The 20,224-nt window shown below is 41.0% G+C and overlaps 1 protein-coding gene across 1 annotated transcript in view; it reads left to right on the forward strand.

The window, feature by feature from the left end:
- LOC124551090 overlaps window positions 1-17,870 on the forward strand; it is a 36,298-nt gene extending 18,428 nt beyond the window's left edge. Inside the window, exons 3-4 of the mRNA XM_047126021.1 lie at window positions 6,987-7,140; window positions 12,049-17,870. Of these exons, the coding sequence (XP_046981977.1) occupies window positions 6,987-7,140; window positions 12,049-12,113 (219 nt within the window). The 3' untranslated portion in view covers window positions 12,114-17,870. The remainder of the gene's footprint in view (window positions 1-6,986; window positions 7,141-12,048) is intronic.
- Window positions 17,871-20,224: the final 2,354 nt, after the last annotated feature.

Here is a 20,224-nt window from a genome sequence, read left to right on the forward strand (position 1 = left end):
TATCTCCTGGACGGGATTATATCGATAGTAGGTAAGTGGTCACAGTGTTCTGCTGATCAATGTATAGACTGGAATTGTAGGGGAGAAAGACCACATCCCTGTCTTACACCCTTTCTAATCCGAGCACTTTGTTCTTCGTCTTCCAGTCTTGTTGTTCTCTTTTGCTTTTAGTACAGTACATTTTGTATATGGGCTACCCAGCACGTAATAGGCGTTTTGCTCTATTGCAGCAGTGGGCAGGGCTACAGACGTCATATTGGTGCTGTAGCGTTGCTACACTCAGTATATACCCAGCGTTGATAGCGTACTGTCTGTGCCTCTGCTGCTATGCTTTCTGTGACGTATTAACATTTGCATTGCAATAGAAAATCCCGCCATTCGTGAGGTGCATTCTGTGATTAAGTTCTTGTTGGTAAGACACCGCAAACCTGTTGTCAAACACCGACAAAGTTAAGAGTTCCTTTGGTGTTTTGGATGGGAGGTTTTCGATCATCCACCATACAACCCAGATTAGACGCTGAGTGATTACTAGCTCTTCCCAGCAATGAATCTGATAGTGACGCCGAGATGCATGACGTCATAAACCAATGGCTGCAATCGTAGGCGGCTAACTTGTACAGAGACGATATTGAAAAACTTTTATCATGGTATGGTAACTGCCCCAATCTGAACGGCGATCATGTAGAAAAATACTTTAAAAATGAACCATCAAAATGAATGTAATAAAATTAGGGTTTTCTATACTGTTAATTTCTTTTTAATTTCAAAATGTCTGTTTCTTTCTGCATAACCCTCGTGCATTAACCGTCTATCACTGTAGCTGGAACCTATTTTTCTCGGAATTTCGAAAATCTTGCACCTGTTCACATTGTCGATCTCTCTTTCCGGGTCGACGAATTCCATGAATCTGTGTTATGTTTCCTTCAATTTTGCTTCCATTAGCAAGCGGATCGTCAGAAGTGGCTCTTGGTGCCTTTACCTTTACTAAAGCCAAACCGATCGTCATCTAACAGTTCCTCAGTTTTCTTTTTCATTCTTCCGTAAATTATTCTTCTCAGTGACTTTTATACATGAGCTGTTAAGTTATCTGTTCGATAGTTCTCGCACTAATCTCTTCTTGCTGTCTTCGGGATAGTATGGATGATATTTTTCCGAATGTCCGATGGTATATCTGCTCTCTCACAGATTCTGCACTCCAACTTCAATAGTAGTATGGTTGTCACTGCTCCCAATGAATTTAGAAATTCCGATGGTAGACCTCACGTCAAGTTTAACAGAATATCTGACATTGCGTCCGCAAGGTGTACACTTGATAGAAAAGTTAATGGTGGGACAGATCCTCCTTAGTATACATTGACTGTAAAGAATCTTCTAAGGAAATAGGCTACTGGCTAATAGACGTACAACAAAGCACAGAGTTTTAGGTAGGTGTGCGTGTGTGTGTGAAGTCTTATGGGACTTAACTGCTAAGGCCATCAGTCCTTAAGCTTACACACTACTTAACCTAAATTATCCTAAGGACAAACACACACACCCATGCCCAAGGGAGGACTCGAAACTCCGCCGGGAGCAGCCGCACAGTCCATGACTGCAGCGCCTTAGACCGCTCGGCTAGTCCCGTTTTAGGTAGTAAGATTCTGAATGAATCGTGTATGACAGTGGAGAGGGCCTTCAACAACCACTGTAGCAGGAAATTATCGATGGATCTCTCCCGCAGTATTCAAATAAATTCTAAACAGCGCTCATTCACTCGCGGATGGCGCTGGATCTGAAATTGAACGCAGTCTAGCAAAAACAGAAATCATTTTCTAATGCGCCATTAGAAAGGAACATCCAAGAGCACTGTGACGATTTAATCCCGGCACTACTGCAAAAATAAGTCATACAAAGTTTTCTGTCTGTGGCTATGAGAAACAACAAAAATCGCTAAAACGAAACAAGGCTTCAGGGCCTGATGGAATCGCTCTCACCTTCTATACAGACTTTTCAGGTGAGCTAGCTCCCGTCATAACCATAATACAATGTAGATCCTTTGTCCAAAAATGCTTGCCCAGCGGTTGAAAGAAAGCACAGATGACACCCATCAGCAAGAAGAATAGCGAAAGAGACCAAGTTTGATTCCATTGGAACAGTTGTGTAAAGCGACTGTGGTATATTTCATAAAGGAAAAAGGAATTCAACAATCAGTCGCAAATCTACATCTATTCCAGATCGAGATTTCATCTACTGAATAGCTACATTCAGTGCGTTTAGATTGAGTCATACAGACTCATCAAATTTGTGGCAATACATGTTGCAATACGACTTTAACACGAACATTGCCAGATCCTAACTCAAGCTTGAAGAGTCTATACAAGTCGATTTAAACGCATTGAAATAGCACAATTGCTGAAATGAAGATCTGAAAGAAGAATATAGATTGGATTTGCGACTGATTGTGAATTAGCTTTCGCCGGTCGGTGCGGCCGAGCGGTTCCAGGCGCTTCAGTCTGGAACCGCGCGACGGCTACGGTCGCAGGTTCGAATCCTGCCTCGGGCAAAGATGTGTGTGATGGCCATAGGTTAGTTAGATTTAAGTAGTTCCAAGTTCGAGGGGACTGATGACCTCAGATATTGTCCCATAGTGCTCAGAGCCATTTGAACCATTTGAATTAGTTTTCCTTTTTTGATACAACACACGGATCCATGAAACAAGCGTCATATCTCTTTGCAAGCTTAGTGTTGTGTCTCTAATACACATCCTGGTACGGCAAGTTACCTGCAAGTAGGCCTGTTAATTACTTAATATGGTTGAAACATGTTCCAGCGAGGTAGACGTGGTGCAATGATACTGCCTGTTCAAATGGACACTACAACCAATCTGAGAATTTGTTCATTGATTCTGTATTTGCCACCACGTAGGGTCTTTGACCCTACTGCCCGCATCTCGTGGTCGTGCGGTAGCGTTCTCGCTTCCCACGCCCGGGTTCCCGGGTTCGATTCCCGGCGGGGTCAGGGATTTTCTCTGCCTCGTGATGGCTGGGTGTTGTGTGATGTCCTTAGGTTAGTTAGGTTCAAGTAGTTCTAAGTTCTAGGGGACTGATGACCTAAGATGTTAAGTCCCATAGTGCTCAGAGCCATTTGAACCATTTTTTTTGACCCTACTGCTTTGGTAATAGGAATGAGCGCTGAAATCGCTCCCTACATCTTAATAACTTAATTTCGCACAACGGAAATGGCTTCTAGCGAGCAGGTTCTCTCAACAGTGAGGTCATCAGCGCCATTGCCCAAGTAATTGGATACAAATGAACTCTCAAGGAATGGGATAATTGCTGTGAATCCGTTAACTCCAGTGCTGGAAGTGGGAATACCACCATGCCATATCTCAACAAACACAGTCACCCACTGAAATGGCATACAACGCTGCTACAGAGAAAGTCTCCTTTTCAGTAGTCCATACATTATGCAGAAAGAAGGTAGCACGAATGGGTGCCGCTTTGTTTGAATCAGGGGACAGCATCACAGAAACGTTGAAAACTTGAACTGGTAAGCGCTTGAAGACGGATATCAATTAGCCTATCCCGAGAAAGCTATTCTACGCATTGTTCCAGAAGCGCCCGTGGCAAAAGATTAGACTAACTATAGTATGTGCATAGACAATGAAGCAGTGAATTTCCCGGCACTCCACTTGTAGCTGGGACCAGAGGAAAGCCCAGCATGCCGTCCAAAATACTGTCTGCCATGTCTTGGTTCAAGAATCATAAAAGAAGGTTGTATACCTGGAAGAATCCTGGAGATACTAAAAGGTATCAGATAGATTATATAATGGTAAGACAGAGATTTAGGAACCAGGTTTTAAATTGTAAGACATTTCCAGGGGCAGATGTGGATTCTGACCACAATATATTGACAGGAATGGGGGAAAGAAATACAGTAGAAGAAGAATGGGTAGCTCTGAGGGATGAAGTAGTGAAGGCAGCAGAGGATCAAGTAGGTAAAAAGACGAGGGCTAATAGAAATGCTTGGGTAACAGAAGAAATATTGAATTTAATTGATGAAAGGAGAAAATATAAAAATGCAGTAAATGAAGCAGGCAAAAAGGAATACAAACGTCTCAAAAATGAGATCGACAGGAAGTGCAAAATGGCTAAGCAGGGATGGCTAGAGGACAAATGTAAGGATGTAGAGGCTTGTCTCACTAGGGGTAAGATAGATACTGCCTACAGGAAAATTAAAGAGACCTTTGGAGAGAAGAGAACCACTTGTATGAATATCAAGAGCTCAGATGGCAACCCATTTCTAAGCAAAGAAGGGAAGGCAGAAAGGTGGAAGCAGTATATAGAGGGTTTATACAAGGGCGATGTACTTGAGGACAATATTATGGAAATGGAAGAGGATGTAGATGAAGATGAAATGGGAGATACGATACTGCGTGAAGAGTTTGACAGAGCACTGAAAGACCTGAGTCGAAACAAGGCCCCGGGAGTAGACAACATTCCATTAGAACTACTGATGGCCTTGGGAGAGCCAGTCATGACAAAACTCTACCATCTGGTGAGCAAGATGTATGAGACAGGCGAAATACCCACAGACTTTAAGAAGAATATAATAATTCCAATCCCAAAGAAAGGAGGTGTTGACAGATGTGAAAATTACCGAACTATCAGTTTAATAAGTCACAGCTGCAAAATACTAACGCGAATTCTTTACAGACGAATGGAAAAACTAGTAGAAGCGGACCTCGGGGAAGATCAGTTTGGATTCCGTAGAAATGTTGGAACACGTGAGGCAATATTAACCTTACGACTTATCTTAGAAGAAAGATTAAGAAAAGGCAAACCTTCGTTTCTAGCATTTGTAGACTTACAGAAATTCTGAAGGTGGCAGGGGTCAAATACAGGGAGCGAAAGGCTATTTACAATTTGTGCAGAAACCAGATGGCAGTTATAAGAGTCGAGGGGCATGAAAGGGAAGCAGTGGTTGGGAAAGGAGTGAGACAGGGTTGTAGCCTCTCCTCGATGTTATTCAATCTGTATATTGAGCAAGCAGTAAAGGAAACAAAAGAAAAATTCGGAGTAGGTATTAAAATTCATGGAGTAGAAGTAAAAACTTTGAGATTCGCCGATGACATGGAGAGCTGCATCAAACCAGTCTCAGGACTGAAGACCACAACAACATGTTCTTCTCAGTAGCTGCAGGCTACTCGTACGTATGTAGATGTAGAAAAATGTGTCAAGTTTATTTGGCAGGACACAGAGGATTTAAAGACATTAGCTGCCAGTGGGCATTAATTTTTATGAATAGGGCATGTTGGAAATTTGTTCTGGACTGGGGTTCGAATCCACGTCTCCTGCTTACTAGGTACTTCGCCCTCTGAACATAACATCAACATTAGCACACCCTCACCCCCCTCCCCCCCCGCCCCCGCTTCCGTCAGACCCCAAATTCTCAATTTACACCACACACTACTGATGTAGTGCCCCTGCCCATTAGTCTCACTACTCTCGCGGCATCTCTCCGACTCCCGTAAGAGTGTCAGTTTGGTGTGCATCTGCACTGACGGGATCATACGTATATCTGAGGGAGCTATATATGTCTGCAAGAATGGACACCATTTCTGATCCTACAGCCACTATGAATATCAAGACGCAAAGTAGTGGTCGGCGTATGTGTCAAACAAGCAGGAGATCCAGATTCGAATCGTAGTCCAGCACAAATTTTCTGCTTGCCTCATTGATATGAATTGCCCACTGGCCACTAATGTATTTAATTTCTTTGTTTCTTGAACACAGTGTTTGCAGTATCAAAATGTGTCTATCCTTTTGGATATGTTCAAAAGAACAGACTCCACAAATATAGTGGTCACTCAGAGAAGTGTATAGAAAATGGCATTATAGCGATGATATACTGGTCGATATAGCAAGAGTGCACGAAACTACCTAAAAGATTTCGATGTTTAGTATTTATCGATAATTTTGGTAAACATTTTTGGAAAACAGTGATCAGTTGATTATTATATTTTGACTAAAGTTCAGTCTTGATCACACCATTTATGTTTTAATGATATAGGTAACCGGTTTCGGTTATTTTTACATAACAATCATCAGACCTGTGGATAAATTTTAGGAAATACTAGAAACCAATCTTTAAATAAAATGAAAGTGTCTAATGATGTCAAAATTTAACAAGATAAAATAAACTTAATTATACCCATGGCTACCTTAGGATGGTAGGTGGAGCCCTCCTCGCTGCTACGCAGTCAACTGATGGTTATGAGTGCTGAGCACGAGCTTAAATATGCAGAGGCTCCGCCTACTTCCTGTCACACTACTTCACAACTGCCAATCAGCGTTCATAATATGACGCCATCGTCAAAGTATAAAAGTAGGAAATACACTAATAACATAAAATTGATTCATTTAAATGTCTGATTAACAGATAGTTAGTATGTGTACAGCTTATTTATATTTTAGATAAAAACAGTAAACTACGATGTGTAATAGTTGTGCCCTCTATGGGCAACCTTAATACTATTACAGTGTCAGTTACATCAAAGACGTAAAAGCCCTTGGAGTTGTGGTATATATCGATTATACCGAGTCGCCTACATCACAATTGCATCTTTGTTGGATGCTGCAGAATCGTCTTACTTTAACTGTAGTTTTCATAGTGACATTCTTTATAACAGTAGGGTAGCAGCCAAGAGTACGTTCCGCACTATGTATGTCTGAATAACTGATGAGACCACTGATTAATTTTTTTTCCCCTAAGGTAGCCATGCGTATAATTAATTTTATTTTATCTTGTTAAATTTTGACATCATTAGACACTTTCATTTTATTTCAAGATTAGTTTCTAGTATTTCCTAAAATTTATCCACAGGTCTGATGATGGTTATGTAAAAATAACCGAAACCGGTTACCTATATCATTAAAACATAAATGGTGTGATCAAGACTGAACTTTAGTCAAAATATTTATCGATAAATCTTTTCTCTGTCTGTGCAGCGTTGCCGAGATCTGGTGCAGTGCTGGTTGCATGGACACGTCGTGGTGACCGGAGTCTACCTGGTCTACTTCTGGCTGGTGCTGACAGAACTGTTCCTCACTGGCTCCGTTCACACGGGCTTCTTGGTTCTGGCCGCAAACATTCTCGGCATAGGTGAGAGACCTCTGTAGTAGGACAATAGCGGATAAAGTATCTCTACTTGTATATCCATGAGAGGACCCAATTTGTTTCGCCACTAAGACATTATACACCGCCTGACAAGAAAAAGTGACTATCCATAAGACATAGGTCAGTTGTCAATTTAACATCATACACACATCACCTGTTCGTGGATATGTAAATGATTGTGGCTGCAACTCTACCTGACATGTAGAATGACCAACAGAGTCCTGGAAGCATGCCTTTGTTACGAATATAATATAGTACACACTACGTTAGTTAATACATTATTTTTTGCACTGTCACTTCGTTTTAAGCATTAATTTCGCTCTTTGTTATACTCAGTCATCAGGCAAGAGATACACTATTTGATCAAAAGTGTCCAGACGCCACCAAAAACATACGTTTGTGCTACCATCTGCTGCCAGGTACTCCATATCAGTGACCTCAGTAGTTAGTAGACATCGTGAGAGAACAGAATGGGGCGCTCCGTGGAACTCACGGACTTCGAAGGTGATCAGATGATTGGATGTCACTTGTATCATACGTCTGTACGCGAGATTTCCACATTCCTAAACATCTCTAGGTCCACTCTTTCCGGTGTGATAGTGAAGTGGAAACGTGAAGGGACACGTACAGCACAAAAGCATACAGGCCGACCTCGTCTGTTGACTGACAGAGACCGCCGACAGTTAAAGAGGGTCGTAATCTGAAATAGGCAGACATCCACCCAGACCATCACACAGGAATTCGAAACTGCATCAGGATCCACTGCAAGTACCATGACAGTTAGGCGGGAGGTGAGAAAACTTGGATTTCATGGTGGAGCGGCTGTTCATAAGCCACACATCACGCCGGTAAATGCCATACGACGCCTTGCTTGGTGTAAGGACCGTAAACAATGGACGACTGAACAGTGGAAAAACGTACTGTGAAGTGACGAATCACGGAACACAATGTGTCGATCAGATGGCAGGGTGTGGGTATGGTGAATGCCCAGTGAATGTTATCTTCCAACGTGTGTAGTGCCAACAGTAAAATTCTGAGGCGGTAGTTTTATGGTGTGATCGCGTTTTTCATGGAGAGGGTTGCACCCCTTGCTGTTCTGCGTGACACTATCACAACATAGGCCTACACTGATGTGTTAAGCACCTTCTTGTTTCTCACTGTTGAAGAGCAATTCGGGGATAGCGATTTCATCTTTCAATTCAATCGACTACCTGTTCACAATGCACGACCTGTCGCGGAGTGGTTACACGGCAATAACATCCCTGTAATGGACTGGCCTGCACAGAGTCCTGACCTGAATCCTATAGAAAACCTTTGGGATCTTTTGGAACGACGACTTCGCGCCAGGCCTCACCGACCAACGTCGATACCTCTCCTCTTTGAAGCACTCCGTGAAGAATGGGCTTCCATTCCCCAAGAAACCTTCCAGTACCTGATTGAATGTATGTCTGAGGGAGTGGAGGCTGTCATCGACACTAAAGGTGAGCCAACACTATACTGAATTTCAGCATTACCGACGGAGGGCGCCACGAGCTTGTAAATCATTTTCAGCCAGGAGTCTGAATACTTTTGATCACATAGTCTATTAAGGGTGATTCAGTTGCCCATACCGAAATTGTCTGACGCAACGCAACAAACGTGTTAAGTCGTCATAAGCTTAGTATTCCCCTGCTGGATCGCTGTACGGTGCTAATTTTCAGCAAGCTCATCTTCCAAACGCTTCTGAACCCACCTGATTGCGGTTTAGACCCTTGGCAAAACATCAATCCTTTCGTCTATGTCCATTGACATGTAACTATATTAATATGTGACTGGATGTAACAAAGAGCGTAATAAAAGCATATTCCCAGCAATGTAGCATTGCACATGTTGAGGGTTGCAAGAAACGAGATCGGCAGGGGGAGATAAATCATCCTGTATGCAGAGCATGAACGGCATCACATACTGAGTGAACACTGTCGAGGTCGTGGAGGTGTCTGGTACTTGCGTGAGACAGAGTCATTGACACGTGTCAGACTTTGAAAAGGGACTCATTGTGGGTCACCACTTGGTTCGCTCGTCGAATATTGCAGTTTATAGGTTTGTGGAGCATTCAGATATGACAATGGCCTAGTGCTGGACTGCGTGGGAGTGTGAGGACAGGCATATTCGTCGCCAAGTTTACAGCTGACCATATGTCGCAAGGCAAAATAGGATCGCGTATCGAGCCATTTGACAACAAGTAATTGACTGCCTGCTACATTCTGCGCCATCTGGTACCACTGGGAAAAGGCTAGCAGAGCCAGACTGGGCAACTACCATCCCATATGTAGGCTGCCGTTAACACCACAGCACAGATTACTGCGTTTGGAGTAGTGCTGTAAGTGGGAAGTTGGACTGCTGATGAATGGCGTCATATTGTGTTCAGCAATGAATCCCGGTTCTGTACTAATGTTCAGCAATGGAGCCCAGTTCCACACTAACCTGGACGACCATCGTGGGCGAATGCGTCGATGGTCTGCGGGCTGCAACGCCATTTGACTCGATTTGGTAATCATTGAAGTAATTACATACTTTCTCAGCCTTTGATGTTTCATTTTGTTTCCTCGTCCTCTTCTGGGCGCTTCACTTATTTTGTCTGGTGGTGTCGTTCCCCACTGAACGCAAGTCTGATACACTATATGATGCTATATAGCATTGAGCAATTATGTACATAATTTGTGTAGAGCCCATAGCAGGTTGATGTGTGAAGTTACCAACACCAATTAGTACCCACAGGAAATGAGACCATTTCAGAGACTTTACCTGTCTCATACAGATAAGATTTTATGTATGTAAACAGGATCAAAGTGTGAAAATTTGTACCAATGCTGGGAATCGAACTCGAACTCGGCTCTAATGCTCGATAGGCAGATGCGTTAGTCACTAAGCCACCTTGGCACAGCAGTTCACACAACTGCACGGATTGTCGTGGCACGCCTCCCTCCTTGACTCAGATTCTCAGTGCCACCCCAGTCTACTTTGAATCGAAGAAGGAGGCATGCCAGGGTAATCCATGCATCTATATGAACTGGTGTGCAGTGGTGGCTTAGTGTGTTATGCATCTGTCTAGAAAGCAGGAGACCTAAGTTGTATTTCTGGCGAATTTTCATTCGCTGCTTCAGTCTATATACATAAATGGTTCTAATTGCTCTAAGCACTATGAGACTTAACATCTGAGGTCATCAGTCCCCTAGACTTAGAGCTGCTTAAACGTAACTAACCTAAAGACATCACACACATCCATGTCCGAGGCAGGATTCGAACATGCGGGCGTTGCAGCCCAGTGGTTCCAGACTGAAGCGCCTAGAACCGCTCTGCCACAGAGGCCGGCCTATACGCATTAAAAAGAGGAAATACCCAAAGACTCACGCCCACTGAAGAGAACTCATTACTGTAATGACAAAGTGTGAGAACAGTTGGAAGGCAACTCTTACAAACGCTGCCTTTAAATGGTTCTTTGCAGCTGTAAACAGTACACTGAAGGCTTAATCTGATCTGGCTGGAACACCAGAATAAGTTTCCCTGCTCTATGGTACTCAGTCTGTACGATTCCGAGTCTCCAGTGTACAAGTCGTACTTATGATGCCAGAGTCACATCCATTGTTGTTTGGTCTGCATTAATAAGAGCCCCAAGAGTCCATCTCGACAACTTGGTGAAAATGAAGCATTAATGCCCATCTCACCTGCTGACTGGGACACCAGTTTCATGGCTACTGAATTGTGCAGTCTATTTCTCTCTGAAACGCCAAGATCCGCACCTGCTGCACCATGATGTGGAGTCCGTGTGACCGCAGGCCTGAATAAGCAACTGGTGGCTGAATCTTCAGGCTTACTACTGAATGAGATCTGTTGTTTCTGTTTCGGCTAATACCTGAGAAACTAGATCCCAATGTATTGAACGTTATTGTTCAGAGTCTCTTAATAAAAACTGTCAGTAACTCGGCGCCTCAATTGCTGCGTTGGAAATCAATTTCATGACTGTTTCCCCATGTTGAGCATCTTAGCCAGTGGATGGGGTGCCAGACCCAGGACTGCTGACTTGTGTTTTCCAGCATATGAGACCATGAACCTTCAGTGTCCAGCTCGAGTGCTGATAGAGGTAGCAGACATAGGTCCACTGGATTCTGTTGTTTTCTGACTTTGTGAACCTGAGACCATCCTGTTCACCTCTACTAAGGCCTGGGACGCCTGATCCAAGACTGCTGCACTGCGTTGTCTGGGATGGGTGCTCTCTGCAACCCTTTTAATTCATCATAAAATGTCATATCCACACCTACTAGCTTGTGTTGTCCAGACTCTGTGACTGCAAGCCTCCAGATCCATATCAACCGCTGATCAGGATGCCACAATCATTTCAGATCCAAACTGTCAGTGCCCAACTCGGCTGCTGGCTATGGCGTCAGGGTCACGTCCGCTGTAGTGTGTTGTCTTGGCTGTGTGAACAAAAGCCACCAGTGTCCCTCACGACTGTTGGCTGGGACACTGGGTCGAAATTCACTGCACAACGCTATCGAGATAGATGAGCTGACACTGTGTTCATCCCACATCTGACCTGGTACTCTAGATCCAGGTCTACTGAAATATATGGTTCAGACTGTGTGAACGCGATCTGTCACTGCCCATTGCAACTACTCTCTCTGACACAACATCTAAATTCGATGCTCTCAGTTGTTGAAACTGTGTGAAAGAAGATAACGTGTCCCAATACTATTGTATTTTTCCCGAACTGAAAGTTCCACTTGGATAGATTTAATAAGAGAAACAGAAAAATTTAAAACAGCTTTGCGCAACTCAGTTATGAGTCAGATCGACACAATCGTCATAGCAGAACGTAGAGCACTGATATCTCGACGCTATTGTCTTCTGTTGCAGCTGTGACCATGGGTTTCTGGATAATGGTGCGTAGCTACCACCTCGACTTGCAGCAGATCTTCTAGAATACAGAGTCTGGGAGTTGCCGTCCATTGATTAGCAACAGTTGCGTCGCAGCATCATCGCAGCCAAGTGATCCGTGTGACACTGAGAAGCTCTTACCAGGGACACTTCATTCACCCCAACGATGTACCAGCAATCTCTAGACACGACGTACTTCTGCCACAGCTCCAGATTTCAGACTCTCTTTTGCTGCCAATCGTTCACAGTGTCACACCCGACATATACAGTACGATCCATTAAATTAACTTTGAGGCTAATAGATGGCCAGCTGGTATACCCCACATGCTCAAGGAGTCGGTAGTTATGTGGGCACTGAAAGTGAAATAGAACGTGAACTTACAGATTAAACTGGGGAGGCCAGTGGTGGTTATAGCAGTTGGAGCAGCAGCTATAGTGAATTCTTCTGCCTAACTCTTGGTAAAACGCTATCTGTGTATTGGAGTACTTACATATAAAGGTTACATATCCAGTTCATCCGTACACGCAGTTTCGTGCCTTACGCAGTAATCTATGAGTTTCCATGTGCTTGTTGACACCTTGTGGAGCATCTCAGGAGCTATACTTGGGAAGGATTCCTGGACATTTGTGCGCAATACTTCACTAATCTTGTACTGAGATTGAGCCAAAAAGTAAATGATTCTTCCCCCATTATGACCTGTCTGGCGTGGTAAAGTCTGGGCTTGAAGGTGGCTATTTCAGTGGGGCTGGAGATGTTGCTGTACCACATCTAGTACAGTGGGCCCGAAGTTGTTTCTCGATGAACTCACTCATCTGAATAGCAAAGTTTGTTGGAGCTCTGTCCTGCTGTAAACACATGTGATCCTTGATCCTCTTGTCTTCGAGCTGAGCAGGGATACTTATAAAACAACTATTTATTTCTTCCCTTCTGCATGGGCAAGAGAGTTACGGCGACTTCTCCAAAAGCCGTAGGAATCAGGCAACACAGCGAGTATGTGGCGCCAGAAAAGAACTGTGACTGTCTTACAGCTGGGCCCTACCACGCCACTCACAGAGACGTCAACCTCCAACTTATTTTTATCGAAGCATAACCACAGATATAACAGGAAACTTCGAACACTCTCTGCGATCATCAGGAAACGAGTTCGCTCAAAACACTGCTAGCGAAATTGTCAGTGCACCAAATCGTGAGATGGTTGGGAGATGTTTGGCAAGATCCGTCTGTGATACCATACCGAAATATTCCAATTATGCTAACGATCCATTTCTTCAACTTTGGCGAATATCTTCTGCTCTTCAGACACTCAAATCTGAATGCATGTTCCAGAAATCGTTGAGCTTAAGTACTATGGTAAATATACGTAATTTGTACACAATTAGTATAGCAATGTTAAAAACGTGTAGTGAGTGAAATGTTAGCTTTGAACCAAATACAGCTCAGTCACAATTAAAATAACTTCATTCTAGTCTTCACGTTTCGAAGACCCCCACCATAAGGCCACATCCTAAGCTACACGATACTTCTTTTAAAAACTATGGACTCTGTGTTTTATTTCCTTTCTCACACGATTACATTTGGCATGATGATCGGACTGTGGCCCAGAAATTGTAGCGTACAGTATAGTTATTTTACATGAGCTGAAAGATATTTTGCGTGGCTGCAAGGAAAAATACAATATGGACTTGAAAAATGACAGCATCGACACAGAGATTATTAGATAGGATGCAGATGAAAAATCGAGATCGGTGCTGTTTTTAGGATGTCTGTAGAAGATTCCTGGTGCTATCCTAAGATTCAGGTGAAACTTTTGTACTCCCCACTCCCTTAAGTAATCCTTGTCACAAAAATTCGGCCATTAAGTCAACGTGGCAGCGAAAAACGTTTCAACCTAAAGACATGATGTGAAAGCTTGTCCCTCCCTATGGTGCTAATTTTATAAATGTTTGAATGCAACAGTGCAACAAACATTGACATGTTCTATCTACCAATTAGATGTCTCTGAAAAATCTTTCACTACGTCACAGACACGCGACTAAGACTGAATGTTTTACGTTTTAAGGTACTGAATTTTATAGCTAACAGAGTCACAGATAGTTATGAAAAGCCATTAAAGTTTTCTACAGCTTGCCTTGTCCCAGTGGGCTTTAATCCAAATAACAGAAGAAATTACGTTTAGTAATTAATCGTGCTAACAGGCAGTAAGTTCATACCATGGAGAACGGCAACACAGGGGCCTCTGGAGACGCAGAGAATCGTGGTTTCCACGAGATTGCAGACGCACTAGAGGTGTCGTACCTTTCGCCCAATAGATTGGGCTTTTCTTGTCTTATCAGCAGTAGATTGCGTAAGACGTATAATTCGATAATTTCCTGAATGTCCTCACCAAATTTCTTTAGCGTGCTCTAAAAACAGTACAGAAGTTACTTAAGGTGGGAAATTTCCCGATAATGATATGACAATCAAGCAAGAGTGCACAATATACTCTTTACAGGGCAGCTTACGGCAACATATATAATAATACATTTTGAAAGTTCCTGCAGATGTACGCCAGGAGCACAGAATCATACGAAAGTGGAACGTGGACTACATGATATCTGCAGAAGGAACTGGAGGTATTGCAAATTTTGTACCATCTAAGAATGTTTGAAACTCAGTTTGCAGGTAAAGCACGAAATTCATATATACTAAAAAAAAAGGCAAGGAAAGAAGTACTTTATCTATTTGAATGAACTCCACTTAATATTCTTAAGCAGAACCGGTGACTTTTGCAGACAATTCCCCTTTTGAGAGAGAGAGAGAGAGAGAAAGCGATGGAAGAAACTGTGAAAGGTGTGTTATTAAGTGGTTCTCTGAAAATCAGGAAACACACTATATTCAATTATTTACAACAAACTGTCACGTCAGTAATTGATCCGGAACAAGAACAGGACTTAGTAAAAAGGCTAGAATGCTCCAAATCTTTGGATGTACATATTGATGAAAACTTTAATTCGAAATAAGGTATTACTGAGCTGCTCAAACAATTAAGTTTAAATACTTTTCCTCTGTATTATTGCTAGTTCTCAAATCAAACGGATCAACCTCCCAATGTTCAGTCTATTCCCATTCAGTCAGGTTTTATGGAACAATTTTCTGGTGTAACTCACCAAATAGCAGAAAGAATAACATGTGGCGTTGACACGGTCATCTTGTAGGTAACTCTTCAAGGATTTTGGAATTTTAAATGGACTTCCACAATTCACACACAATTTAAAAAAAAACCAATTGATTTCATGAAATAGCAGAATACCTAAAATAAACAGGGATCAGTATTGAAATGAAAAATGAAAGAGACAAATTCAGAAGTAAAATTATGAATGCGAAATTGGAAGTAAAAAAGAGAAGGAAACAGAAAAACACGGACAGTCCAAAGGGAGCAGAAACACAGACAAAGAATGAAGAAGAGTTTTGGGAAAAGAAAAAGAAGGAAAATAGAAAAACATTAACAATAATGTAACATTTATGTTAACCACTGTCCTGGAGGGAAAAAGTTAAAGTTATATATACAGGGTATTCAAAAAAGAGTCGAGATGTGATAGTACTCGCCGAAACAAGAAAAGTAAGGTCTGGAAATGCATACTTTCTGCCAGAAACACGTGTTTACAGGAGGTGTTCAACGTGGCGTCCATTCATGACGGTTCACCCTTCTGCCCTCTGGCGGTAGGTATGATACACCCTTTGAAGTATACCCAATTCTTACTGTACCTGCTGGCATGCATTGAAGATGCAACCCTGTACTGTCCGCACATCGTTGATTGGCGTGGCATAGACCATTTCCTTCAAGTGTTCCCATAACCTAGTCTAGGGGATTGAGGCCTGGGGAACGAACAGGCAAAGTTGTGAGGGCCCCCTCAACCAATGTAGTGGTCTTGAAATGTCTGCATCAGATGTTCGTACACATTGTGACGAAAGAATGCTTGTGTGCTGTCATGTATGAACACATCTGTACTGGTTGCAGCAGTGGTACAGCCTCCACCATACATTAATGAGGAAGTCCAAGTAATGTGACCTTGTAGTAGCACGTACGGCCCTATTAATCTATCGCCAAGTATGCCTGGCCATACGACGATTCATAATTGCTTTGACAATTTCTTTCTTGGTTACTTGGGGGTTTATATCTGCGGACTGTGTGGGGTCTTCCTCCGTCAGTCCTTCAAGGTACCTGTGTTTCTCAGATGCTGAAAAAGTCTGGCGAACAGCTTATCACAGGGCACTTTGGTGTGAGAATATTTTTCAACATAGACGTCATGGGCTTGCAGGCTACGTCAATTTGCTAAAGCATAGCAGAATACCACATCCACCTTTTCACTTCCATTGCTAACAAGTGGTGGAAGAGAGAAAATGTAAATGTACTACACCATTTGCCTGTACAGAAAGCTCAATAACAGTTAACACGTAAATGAATCCTTTTGGAAGAAGGTAAAACACCATGATACATACCCAAGGTTGACAGAACTGTACAATAAGACAGAAAATAATGTAAGCTGAAACATATTCGTATTTATTAGTAGATTTTTAAGTAAAGTAATGCACAGTCATATTCAGAGTAAAAATTCAAGTTTATAAAACTCAGTGTTATTAAGCAACCACATTCCTTTTCATTTCAGTTTAATACATCCACCTTCAAAAACTGAAAATTGTAACCACTAGTTAATTCATAATATCCGTTTGGTAAAATAATTTTAAATTTGTTATCAAGCTCCATTCATATTTTTTCTCCATGTGTAGTATTCAAATATTCACAACCTGTAATATAGTATGATTCAATGACTTATAACTCATTAACGTTTCTAAAAGAATTAGAACTGCTTTCATTACTGAGCTTCCTCAAAAATGATTCCATTTATATAGATTAAAAATTTAATAACTCTATAAATTTTTAATCTTATCAATGTGACTAATGTGTGGGATGAATTTAATTTCGACTTTTTCGTTGAAAGAAATAATAAATCAAGAGAGGAACAAGTTGAATATAATATCTGCAAAGAATATTTTAAACCATCTTTAACTATAGAATATTTGAGAAATGAGGATTGTACTGACTGTATGGATGTATTAAAGCTAATTTATAAAGATGTAGAATACAAAACAAAATTTGTTAGTTATGAGGAAAGTGATATAGAAACATGGATAGAAATATAAAAGTCAGATTGTCTCCTTTTTATGACTGCAAAAAAATAGCAAATTACAATTTGCCAATGAATTACTTACCAAAACTATTACAAAATTGTATTAATAGCTATTCATTATTTTCAAAAGTTTCTCATTCAATAACTAGAGCTTTTGAAGACAGCAAGTATAATAAAAATATACTAATAAATTTATTTCATTTGCATAAGAAATGTGCCATGGATTTTATGTTTACCTTAGAAAAGAGAGCATAGGGGAACAATGCAGGACACCTGCACTGCTTCACTAGGCAAGGTCCTAGTGGAGGTGAAGAGCTTTTTCAATATCCAGAGTCTCCATTTATAAGGAAAATTTTTTATTAATGTTTTCCTTATTAAATTAGATATGTTATAAATTGACTCAGAAAACAACAAAAGTTCTACAGGGGTTTATACTGTTGAAAAGATAGCATAAATGATATATAGTACACATTTATTTAAGGTGTTTATTTTTTAAATAATATAATGATTATGAATGTGGAAACTGTACAGAAGATGATAATAATGAATAATGTCCATATTGCAAAGTATTTATTTTACTTTTCAATACATATGTTTTTTCATCGTGACAACTCAGTGCTTTTTTGTCTACATCAACTGCATAGCTTTCATGTTTTTCATTTCATATCAAATTCATTGTCCTGTATTGTTCTATACTGTTAAATAAATAATCTTTACAATCTTCTAAACTTATTCTGTTTCTAAAAATACATTTCTTAACACCTTCAGATTTTTCTCTATTTTATCAACAATTTTATAAGCATATATTTTTGCACTTAAACCATAAAATTCTGTTATTTTCGATTATTCATCTTTCATTTTTTCTAAAACATTTTTGTTTACTTGTGAAATACCATAAATATTATCTGTTGTATCACATGAAAGTAATTAATCATCTGTTTCATGTCTTCATAGAAACCTTTAGTCTGTATATTGTAAATGTAATTGTCTGTATCTTGATAACAAAACAATAGTTGCCCCATATTTTGGTTCTATAGTGAAAAATCATACAACAGTTCTTTAGATAAATGAAGTCTACTCATTCCAACGTACATGGGTTTATTAAATGTAATTTTTGTCTTATTCATACGAACAGCCACAAGATATTCATTAAATATCGCTCTCCCTTTAAATTTATCACATTTGGGACCATCTCAGACTACATTTTTTATATTCACCACGTTTCGTATATATTTGCCATTGTTATCCCAAACACTGAATTATTCACTGACTTGGAAAAATATTTCTCAAAAAATTCTTTGCTTTCATTCTCATTTCTCTGTTTAACCCTATACATTTTTTCAACCAATCTGATTGATTGAATTTTAAGATTCTGTGTATTTTTGTTATTTTCATTCTAAGACAGATACTGTTGAAGACTTCTATAGTGATCTACACAATATTTTTGTTTCCCAGAGTAGTTAACGATGTGTCTTCTCTAGCATTAAGTACAATATTATTTTCAGGAGCGAGTGGCGAATCTTAATGTAAATTATGTAATTCTTTTGGATATTCTAGATCTAATTAGAAAATATATCCAATTTTAGCATTATCTGAAATATAGTTTCTTTTTGTACAGTCAAAATTACTTGATGCACCCCATTCATATCCACCATATGGTAAATATTGTCTCATAGCATAACCATATAAAATGTCTGCATCTTAATTTTTTTTTATGTTGTCATGTTTGATATGTTTATTATTTACTTTTCCATGTCTTTTACAACACTCCAGAATGAGATTTTCCCTCTGCAGTGGAGTGTGCGCTGATATGAAACTTCCTGGCAGATTAAAACTGTGTGCCCAACTGAGACTCTAACTCAGGACCTTTGCCTTTCGCAGGCAAGTGCTCTACCATCTGAGCTACCGAAGCACGACTCATGCACGGTACTCACAGCTTTACTGCTGCCAGTATCTCGTCTCCTACCTTCCAAACTTTACAGAAGCTCTCCTGCAAAGCTGGCAGACTAGCACTCCTGAAACAAAGGTTATTGCGGAGACATGGCTCAGCCACAGCCTGGGGGATGCTTCCAGAATGAGATTTTCACTCTGCAGCGGAGTGTTCGCTGATATGAAACTTCCTGGCAGATTAAAACTGTGTGCCCGACCGAGACTCGAACTCGGGACCTTTGCCTTTCGCGGGCAAGTGCTCTACCATCTGAGCTACTGAAGCACGACTCACGCCCGGTACTCACAGCTCCTGCGCAAGAGAGCTTCTGTGAAGTTTGGAAGGTAGGAGACGAGATACTGGCAGAAGTAAAGCTGTGAGTACCAGGTGTGAGTCGTGCTTCAGTAGCTCAGATGGTAGAGCACTTGCCTGCGAAAGGCAAAGGTCCCGAGTTCGAGTCTCGGTCAGGCACACAGTTTTAATCTGCCAGTAAGTTTCATATCAGCACACACTCCGTTGCAGAGTGAAAATCTCATTCTGAAAACATCCCCCAGGCTGTGGCTGAGCCATGTCTCCGCAATATCCTTTGTTTCAGGAGTGCTAGTCTGCCAGCTTTGCAGGAGAGCTTCTGTAAAGTTTGGAAGGTAGGAGACGAGATACTGGCAGAAGTAAAGCTGTGAGTACCAGGCGTGAGTCGTGCTTCAGTAGCTCAGATGGTAGAGCACTTGCCTGCGAAAGGCAAAGGTCCCGAGTTCGAATCTCGGTCGGGCACACAGTTTTAATCTGCCAGGAAGTTATACAACACTCATTCAACACTGTGATGTACCACTTCTTATTCGTCTTTCAACCACAAAAATCGATCAGAACCATGTAAACATTCTATTGCTTGTTTAGTCATATTTAACTATGCATCCTATGATAAACCAGGTGCAGTAAAATACCAATATGGATCTAAGTCAATGCTTTTATATAAGTTTTTCTAAAATTTTCAATCACATCAGGCAGTAACAAGACATCTGCTTTTAGATACATATCATAATATTTACAAAAAAATTTATA

Source organism: Schistocerca americana, chromosome 9 (genome assembly GCF_021461395.2).
Source record: "Schistocerca americana isolate TAMUIC-IGC-003095 chromosome 9, iqSchAmer2.1, whole genome shotgun sequence".
Classification (NCBI taxonomy): domain Eukaryota; kingdom Metazoa; phylum Arthropoda; class Insecta; order Orthoptera; family Acrididae; genus Schistocerca; species Schistocerca americana.